This window comes from Mesoplodon mirus (genome assembly GCF_964341445.2).
Source record: "Mesoplodon mirus genome assembly, chromosome: 20".
Taxonomy (NCBI): domain Eukaryota; kingdom Metazoa; phylum Chordata; class Mammalia; order Artiodactyla; family Ziphiidae; genus Mesoplodon; species Mesoplodon mirus.
This window is the reverse complement of record NC_138996.1, coordinates 19,760,752-19,770,644: the sequence shown is the minus strand read 5'-3', so window position 1 is coordinate 19,770,644 and position 9,893 is coordinate 19,760,752. Positions and strand designations below refer to the sequence as shown.

Below are 9,893 nucleotides of genomic sequence, written 5' to 3'. Positions count from 1 at the left end.
GGAACAAAACATATGGATACAAAAAATGATAAAAGGTTTGTGGGAAAATGGAACTTTGAGAAAAGAATTTTGTACATTGTCAGGAATGATTAGAATTAGATTGGATTTAATTAGGTCAGTGAACTTTGTTATTAATAGTAAGCTGGTATAAGACAGGAATTTGGTTTTCTTTCTCCCTGTTAAGAGAACAAAAATTTCCTGGAATACTGAGCTGCTTTTGATAACAGATTATAAGTTTCCTTCTCTAGCTAACTTTGAGTATTCCAAAGGGCCCCTAAGCATCTTAGAAGAAACATTAAAGTAACTATGGTTATTTGGTATGTTAAATTATATGGAAAACATTTGATAACTTTCAGTTCACACTGCTGAACTGGGTAAGAGATTTAAAGAATTCTAATGGAAAGCTATTGTTTTGCTTTAAATCATATTTTTGACTCCAATGTTCAGGATGGAAAAAACTGTCTAGTGAAGTTGTCACAGCGTATAACTACTCATGGCTTTAAGTTTACTGCTAAATACACATGTACAATGCTTGTGTGACAATTAGGTATAAGTGATAAAACATATAGCCTATAAAATATTTCTCCATCAGCATACCTCTGTACTTGTTTGTTATGTCTGATTAGTTTTCCCCCAATGTGGATAACTAGGCCAATATATAAACAAAAAGTAGGCCTAGCACTGAGGGACATGAATGGACCCAGAGCAGGCAACTGAGCCATTCTGGCAAAGCTGGAAAAATATATTGATTATCAATGCTTTCTATGGAAAGATTTGCAATTAAAAGGGGAAAAATGATGGAAGAAATTTTCACATAGTGAGGTATGGGGAAGTCATTCTGGCTTATACATGATTTAATTTGAACTTTAGGCTAACCAAAACAGCCTGTCTGTGGCCTATTAAACATACATTGTATATCTGCTTTAACCATTAAGAGAAAAAAACACATTCCGAGAATAATACAAAGATGCATTTTGATTATTATCCTCATTGTAATATGCCTATTAATTTTCAACTGTTTGTCCAGGTACTATGACAAAGTAATCAAAGAGAGATGTAATGTTTTCATAATATAAAATAATGACCTAAATGAACCTAGTCTGTGGCCTGGTAAATCTTCTTTCCCTGCAGTAGATGGAAATGGACAGGGTTGAAGAGAAGCAGGCTATGTAAGCACAGCTACTGATTCCTGGGACCAGCCCTACCCCCACCATGCATCCCCACCTTTGTAAAGGAGGCAGCCTTGATGCTAGGCCAAGAAGGGTTAGAAGCCTCTAGAAGATAAAACTTAAGCAATTTCTTTTTCTTTTTAAGTGGCATGATATCCTGTGGTACCTTCTGATATGTACAAGAGGGATGGCAAGTAGATTTTTGCTTTAGATAGTCAGTCACCACACAGGAATGATATAGAATAAATTTAAATTGATTTACTGCAGACTTCCCTGGTGGTCCAGTGGTTAAGACTCCGCGCTTCCACTGCAGGGAGCGCGGGTTTGATCACTGGTCAGGTAACTAAGATCCCACATGCTGCGAGGCCAAATAAAAAAATAAATAAATAAATAGATTTACTAATATGGCATCATTATTCACAATAGACAAAAGGTGGAAACAACCCATGTCCATCGATGAATGAATGAATGTGGTCTATACACACTGGAATATTATTCATCTTTAAAAAGGAAGAAAATTCTGACACATGCTACAGCATGGATGAACCTTAAGGACATTGTGCTAAAAGAAATGTCAGTTACTAAAGGATAAATATTGTGTAATTCCACTTACATAACTTGCATACAGTAGTCAAAGTCACAGAGACAGAAAGTAGAACAGTAGTTGCCAGGGTCTGAGAGGACAAGAGAACGGAGAGTTGTTAAATGGGTAAAGAATTTCAGTATTGCAAGATGAAAACATTTATGTAGAGTCAACAATGTGAATGCCCTTAACACTACTGAACTGTACACTTAAATGGTTAAGATGATACATTTCATGTTCTGTGTATTTTACTATGATTTTTTAAAAATGATGTATGCTGTATCTTCCTTTTACTGTGTAGGAATTTTACAAAATTTCTTTCACTTAACAAACTAAGACTATTTATTGAGTACCTCCTACAAGCTAAGCACTATTCCAGGTGCTGAGATATAGCCACAAACAAGACCAGCAAGGCTCCTAGAATTTGGAACTTAATGCAGTGGGAGATACAGAATAGGTCAATACACAATAAGAAAACATTTGGTAATGATAAGTTCTGTATAGAAAATAAATTAGGGTGATGTGATACTGAGCTAATTGGGGACTACTTTAAATTGGATGTCAAACGTTATCTATTTATTCTCTACAATATTGGGCACACAAAACTTGAAACCAGTTGTCAGGCTATAGGTCAACAAGGAAAGCTAATGACATATGATCGGTCTTCATTCACTTCAGGCTGTTTTAATGCTATTTAAAAAGAGGATGATTATAGTTTATTTATTTATTTAATTTTTAAACAGAACAGAGTCACACATTTAGTTTTTTTTTTTTTTTTTTTGGCTGTGTTGGGTCTTCGTTTCTGTGCAAGGGCTTTCTCTAGTTGCGGCAAGCGGGGGCCACTCTTCATCACGGTGCACAGCCTGTAACTGTCACGGGCTCTCTTGTTGCGGAGCACAGGCTCCAGATGCACAGGCTCAGTAGTTGTGGCTCACAGGCCTAGTTGCTCCGCGGCATGTGGAATCCTCCCAGACCAGGGCTCAAACCCGTGTCCCCTGCACTGGCAGGCAGATTTTCAACCACTGCACCACTAGGGAAGCCCCATATGGTTTAATTTTTATTCTATAACCTACTGAACTGGATTTGCCACCGGAAGACTAACAACAGTGTTGAGGGCCTTATTATGTGGAGAGAGTAAAATATAAAAGACCTGATATAGGGACTCTGAGGACACCCCATAACAGCACACTGATCTGTACTCCCCAGAGTTTGCAACATGATGGTATGCAGGCTAACAGGGGCCCCAGCATTAGTCCGTTTAGAATTAGTCGCCGGGAGCCCCCTATTATCTGGAAACGCAGGGCACTGTAAATAGATTCCTGCCTTACCATAGGGCCTCTCTGCAGAAGAGAAAGCTATTCTAGGGCCTGAGGATCAGCTTACACAGACGGGTACTAATCTCAGCAATAATTCATTCCTGCCACATTGTGATTCATGCTTTGTTTCTCACTCAGCCTTGTGATAATCTCAGAGGCCCAATGGAACAAAGAGCCCAGATCTAGAATCAGGTGCCACACTTAGTGCAATCGTCTTTTATTACCGTAGAAAGTTACCCCCACAGGGCTATGCTTTTTTGTCATAAATATTGGAGCTACCCTGTATCTTATTGTTTTCTATGCTGGAAAAAAAAAACATTGAACCAACCAACAACTGCACTAAAATGCATTAACAATATATTTTGACCAGACAGTCATCTGTAAGAGAATTCCGTGGATACTATGTGAAAGGATACATGGCGGAAAGAGATCAAATGGATTTGTTGAGTGGCTACTATGGGCCAGGCCATCAAGATGGATTATAGGGCGGAACCAAACAACACTATCCCTGCCCTCAAAGAATGTATCCTTGCCCTAGACAACTAAACGATTCAAATAATAAGGAATTGTGGCAAGTGTTACAACAGAAGAGGGTGTGTATAGAAGTCCAATAGGAAAAGCTAATCTATGGGATTGAGAAACCTCCCAGAGAAAATGGCATTTAAGCGAAGATCTGAAGGATGCACTGGGTTTGGGAAGTGGCAGGCAGGAGTCTAGGGAAAGAAAAGAGCATGTGCCAAGGTCTAGAGGCAAAAGGGAGCACAACACTTCGGAAACAATGAAAAAATTCAGTTTTCCTGAGTTGTGGGGTGAGGAGGTGGCGGGGTAATTGGAGAAATTGTAACCTTTGTGTACTGTTGGTGGGAATGGAAAATGATGCAGCTGCTATGGAGAACAGTAGCACATTTCTTAAAAAAACTGAAAACAGAGTTACCATATGATCCAGCAGTTCCACTTCTGGAGGAATGAAAGCAGGGACTCCAAGAGATAGTACTGTAACCTTGTTCGTAGCAGGATTATTTGCAGGAGCCAAATGGTGGAAGCAACCAAAGTGTGCGTCAAAGGATGAATGGATAAATAAAATGTGGTATATACATGTGATGGAATATTATTCATCCTTAAAAAGGAAGGGAATTCTGACACACTATGAACATGGATGAACCTTGAAGACATTATGCTAAGTGAAATAAGCCGGTCATAAATACTGCATGATTCCACTTGAATGAAACATCTAGAGGCCTCAAATTCATAAAGACAGAAAGTAAAATGGTGGTTGCCAGGGGCTGGCGGGTAGGAGGGTTGTTGGTGGAATAGGGAGTTATTGATAAATGAGTAGAGTTTCAGTTTGGGAAAATGAAAAAGTCTGGAGATGGATGATGGTGATGGTAGCACAACACTGTGAATGTACTTAATTTCAGTGAACTGTACACAATGTTTAAGATGGTAAATTCTGTGTTTATGTATATTTTACCACAATTTTTTTTAATTTAAAAAGCTTCAAAAAACAAAAGACCCATCCTTGATATTGTCTACTCTAGAATGTTCAAAATTACTTCAAACCAATGCTTAATTAACTTTGATTTTTAGAAATAATTAAAATTTTAATCAGTTATAAAGGTTAACACACTTCCATTGTAAGAAATACATAAAATGAGGAAAATATTGTTAAAGGATAATTTTTAGGAAACTGTAAAATCATGATTCTCACACAAATGTAAAATGAATGCGTGTCAAAGATTTTATTTAATTTATTAAGGGAACCAGTATGTTACAACCGATTTAAAGAACAATGCAAAGGACACACATATATAGGCAAACAGGCCTGCTAAAGTGAATTTACAAATCAATGCCAAAGCAGTCTGTATCTGTCGGGCAATAGTCATTAACATTCTACTGACAAACTCATTTGCGTTACTATGGACAAAAATCACTTGTGACACTACAGGTTTTCTGTAATTTACAGAGTTGTAAACAGCTCAAAGACAATGAAAGTCTCAGGACCCTAGAGGTAGACAAACCTGAAAAGTGTGCTAGACAGGGCACACACACACACACACACACACACACACACCTTTATTTTTTCGTCAGTTTCAAAATGTTTCAAGAGGCCAAACAAAGAAAATAAAATCCTCGGTAATTCCTCATCCCAGAAACACAGTCGCTTTGATTCTTTTCCATCAAGGTTAATCCGGAGTATGGCGTCTTTTTTAAGCAAATTAAACAAAATACACAAGTGCAACACTCTGGGACACGCTTCTCGACCGGGAAGACCCTCGGTGCACACCTGCCCAGCGCATCTCGGGCGGTTTCGCCCACTCGGCCGTGGGTGTCTGCAAGCTAACAGCGCAAAATTTCGAGGGGCCATCGGATCCCCGCTGGGGGTGGAGGGAGGACAGGCTACAGGTGCAGGGTCGACGGGCAGGGACCGGAGAAAAACTTTAGTTACCGAGATCTGCTGAGAAGCAGGGACCTGCGCAGTGCCTGGGCCAGGTGCGGCCGTTCGGGCGGCGCCTCCTCTTTCCTTCCCCGCCCCAGGCCGACCTGGCCCCGCGGAGCCGCGCAGAGGTGCAGGGGCGGGGCGACCTTTGCTCGGTCCGAGTCCCGCAGGGCCGCGCAGCTTCCTGCTCGCCACTCCAGCCCCTCCCATCCGGACGGGTTTGGCCGCGGCGGCCGCCACCTCTGCGCGCCGGCATCTCGGGCCCCGGTTTCGATCAGACTTGCCCGCGAGCTGGTTTCGATTAGGCGGCTGGGCGGGAGGTAGGGCGGAGCGGCCGGGACGCGCGGAGCGAACTAGGGACGGGCAGCGGAGCGCAGACAGCCCCGCGCCGGAGACAAAGAGAGGCCGGAGGAGAGCCAGGCGCAGGACTCCGGGCGTGGCGGCGACGAGCGTGCGGACTTCAGGGAGCCGGAGCCCGGAGCGCTATCCGGGGCGCAAGGGCTCGAGATAGCAAGCCGGCGGCCGAGGCGGAGGCGGAGGAGTGGGCAGGTGCGCCGTCCAGGATGAGGACGCCGGTGGTGATGACTCTGGGCATGGTGCTCGCACCCTGCGGGCTGCTACTCACCTTGACCGGCACGCTGACGCCCGGCTGGAGACTGGTGAAGGGCTTCCTCGACCAGCCGGTGGACGTGGTGCTGTACCAAGGCCTGTGGGACATGTGCCGCGAGCAGAGCAGCCGCGAGCGCCAGTGCGGTCAGCCAGACGACTTGGGCTACTTCGCCGCAGAGCCCGTGCGGGTGGCGCGGGGACTCATGATCACGTCGCTGGCCGCCACGGCCCTGGGGCTACTGCTGGCGACGCTCGGCGTGCGCTGCTGGCAGGACGAGCCCCACTTCGCGCTGGCCGGCCTCTCCGGCGTCGTGCTTTTCGCCGCGGGCCTCTTGAGCCTCATCCCAGTCTCCTGGTACAACCACTTCTTGGCGGATCGCGCCGTCTTGCCCGCCCAGTCCAGCCCGGTCACCGTGCAGGTCGGGTACAGCCTGGTGCTGGGCTACCTGGGCAGCTGCCTGCTGCTGCTGGGCGGCTTCTCGCTGGCGCTCAGCTTCGCGCCTTGGTGCGCCGAGCGCTGTCGCAGCTGCCGGAAGGCGCCCCCAGGCAGGGCGCGCCGCAGCAGCATCAGCACCGTGTACGTCGACTGGCCGGAGCCCGCGCTCACGCCGGCCATCAAGTACTACAGCGACGGCCAGCACCGGCCGCGGCCCGTCCAGCTCGGCGCCGCCAGCCAGCGCAAGGCCGGCTTCCCGATGCCCCGGCCGCCGCCCAAGGCCTACAGCAACCCGGTGGAAGTGCTCGATGGGGAGAAGGCTCCCGACTCCCACCACGGCGGGTCCTCCCGCAGCACCCGGTCCTGCGGCAGCGCGCTGCCCTGCGATTCCGACCTGTAGGCGGCGCCCCCAGCCTGCTCTGGCCGGGCCCTGTCTGGATGAAGGACTCGCCCCACCACGGTCCAACCTTGAACTTAGCTGTTACCGTTCAGCTGGAAACACCTGGCTCGGAGTCGGACCCCCGGACACATTCCTGTAACTGGTTTGGAGGGCGATCTTCCTTTCCTGGCCAAACTCGACTCCTTGGACGATTAGTTCAGGTTGGGTTTGGTTTTCTTTTTATAGAGTTTAGTGTTTATCGCCCGAGGGATCAGGGCCCTCTTCTGGACGACAGCCTTTTCATACTTTTAGCTGGAGACATAGAAAGGGTGACTTTGCGTCTTGCTGATAATAACAATGTCAGAAGCAGCAAATGGAGGCTCAAAACCGATTTAACATCTCCAAACAACATTCTGAAATGCTGATGAACCCTGCATCAATATAATTATTATTAATTTATTTTCTGCTGCATAATTCATTTTCACACAAACTCTCAAGAGACTGGTACCTTTCTGATTATATTTGAATGGGACTCTTGGAATAAACGTAGAGCCATGCAAATACCAGCAGCTTTAGTGGCTTTTATGGAGTGAAATGACCTGATTAACTCATATTTACATTTCTTCATGTATAAATAGGATCTATCATTTTTATCACTTATTTTTGGTGTGAAAGTTGAGGTCACTCCAGAGTTTCTCTTCTAGAAGCCAGAAGGAGAATGAAGGGACTGATGCTGTATTCTGTTTCTTGGCTACCTCACCCTGGACATAAAAGACTATATATTAAATATTTAGAACAAAATGGAACCTGTTAGTCACATTAGGCTACCGTACATGTATATATATCTCTTATTTATAAATAAAATTTGAAAGCAAGAGTTTTACTCAACTCACAAAAGTTTTTTTTTGTCTCCAGTATAATCTTTAGGAGTTTAAGCATTCATTACTAACAATTTTCTGGCTGCCTATACACTGTTTCTGAAATCTAGCACTCAGATCTTTGCACTTCTTAGCATAAGATTACTAAAAGTAGCCAATGGGCCCCACTTCAATCCCTGATTGTTTTTTTTTCAGGTTCATGCTGTTTTCTGTGCAAAGCCAAGTCTATTGTTGAAAAAACTAGAAGCACCAGTTTCCACATGAGGTGAGACTAGAAATCTTTTCCTCTTGTAACAGTGCTGCCTAAAATCACAGGTAGGCAGTTGTGTGTTCCATGCTCGGGACTAAATCTCTAGCAGGACCGGCTCCAATTCCAGTTAGTTGGTTTTAAGGTCATCTTGAACTGAACTGAATCTCATCTTTAAAACCTGCTGTCGAGGGACTTCCCTGGAGGCGCAGTGGTTAAGAATCTGCCTGCCAATGCAGGGGACATGGGTTCGAGCCCTGGTCTGGGAAGATCCCACATGCTGCGGAGCAACTAAATCCATGCGCCACAACTACTGAGCTTGCTCTCTAGAGCTCACGAGCGACAACTACTAAGCCCACGAGCCACAACTACTGAAGCCCGCGTGCCTAGAGCCCGTGCTCCACAACAAGAGAAGCCACAGCAATGAGAAGCCCGCACACCACAACGAAGAGTAGCCCCTGCTCGTGGCAACTAGAGAAAGCCCACGGACAGCAACGACGACCCAATGCAGCCAAAAAATAAATAAAATTAAATTTAAAAATTAAAAAACAAAAAAACCCCACACCTGCTGTGGGTAGCCAATTCAGAGGTAGGAACATTCAGTGCAGAAATTACTGACAACACAGCTATAGTAGAACTAACTAAACAGCACACACTGCTTGTTAGCAGTGGAAGGGATATTATAGATTCACTTCCCTTGCCATTTTGTACTGGAATCACCTATTTCTTTTTGCATCCAAACTTCAATGTGCTGGCATATCACTCAGGGATCTTTTTCAAATGCAAATTCTGATTCAGTAGGTCTGGAGTGAGACCTAAAACTGATTTCCTAACTAGCTCCCAGGAGATGCCAATGCTGCTGCTTCACAGACATCTGCTGGAGCTGCATAGCTTTCACTGGGACTGTGCCTCACTCAAATTTCAATCCCAACTGGCAGCACGTAATCAGACCTTTGAGAGCTATTGCCTAGATGAGTTAGGGGACTTGATTTAGGGAACAGAGCCAGAATGGAGAAAAGGCAACCCTGCTTTTTTCAGCTGACACCTCAAAAGGCAGGAATTGGGCACCTGAGAAGTCAGGACCTGGCAGACAACATAAAGATTTTGGGTTTCTGGCAAGTACCAAATCTACTGAATCTTGCCTGCATCATAATTCCATTGTTTCTAGGGAATCTGTGGTAAAAACAATCAATACTGGTTCTTTGTATGTTTTTACTTCTCCCTGCCCACTGTCCCTGTCCACTGGCTTATATCCAAAACACTTCCTCTTTGGTGATTAAGATTTGCTCTGAGTTAGAACTGCATTTTGCCTCATCCACAGAAATAAAACCAAAAATCCCTTTAAGAAAACTAAACTTCTTTTTGCTATAAAAATATTCACTCTTAATAATTCTACTGACATACAGAGTATGTGTCCCCATTAATGAGTGAAGTCTTTTCAGGATTACTCAAGCTCTGCCTGGAGGAGTGAGGAATCTGTGAAAGTAGAGCAGACCCTGCATTAACACAGCTTCTGCTCTGCCCATCTGCCAATCGGGCTCTGATCTAGACGCCCACCCTCACTAAGGAGAAGTAAGGTTCTTGGCACACAGGCTGTTGATCCCTTGTGGAGGTGCTGTCAAAGATGCTTCAGCAGGCACCCTCCTCTTCATGGCCTAGATCATTTGTAAGTTTGGGGGCACCTGTCATCCTGTCAGGACATCTTTGGATGCCTTGGAAAGCAAATTTATTCCAGGCCCAACCAAGTTTGTAGAACTTGCATACTCTAGAGTGAGAAAGATGTACAAGGAAAACGAAGAATAATAAACCAAGGTCAAGGACTGGAGAAAAAAGGCAGTA

The 9,893-nt window shown here is 44.9% G+C and overlaps 1 protein-coding gene across 1 annotated transcript; it reads left to right on the top strand.

The window, feature by feature from the left end:
• The first annotated feature begins 5,762 nt into the window (after positions 1 to 5,762).
• CLDN23 (claudin 23) lies at positions 5,763 to 7,069 on the top strand. The gene has a single exon (XM_082608674.1). It carries the CDS (start codon positions 6,069 to 6,071, stop codon positions 6,948 to 6,950), a length of 882 nt encoding a protein of 293 aa, XP_082464800.1. The 5' UTR covers positions 5,763 to 6,068; the 3' UTR covers positions 6,951 to 7,069.
• Positions 7,070 to 9,893: the final 2,824 nt, after the last annotated feature.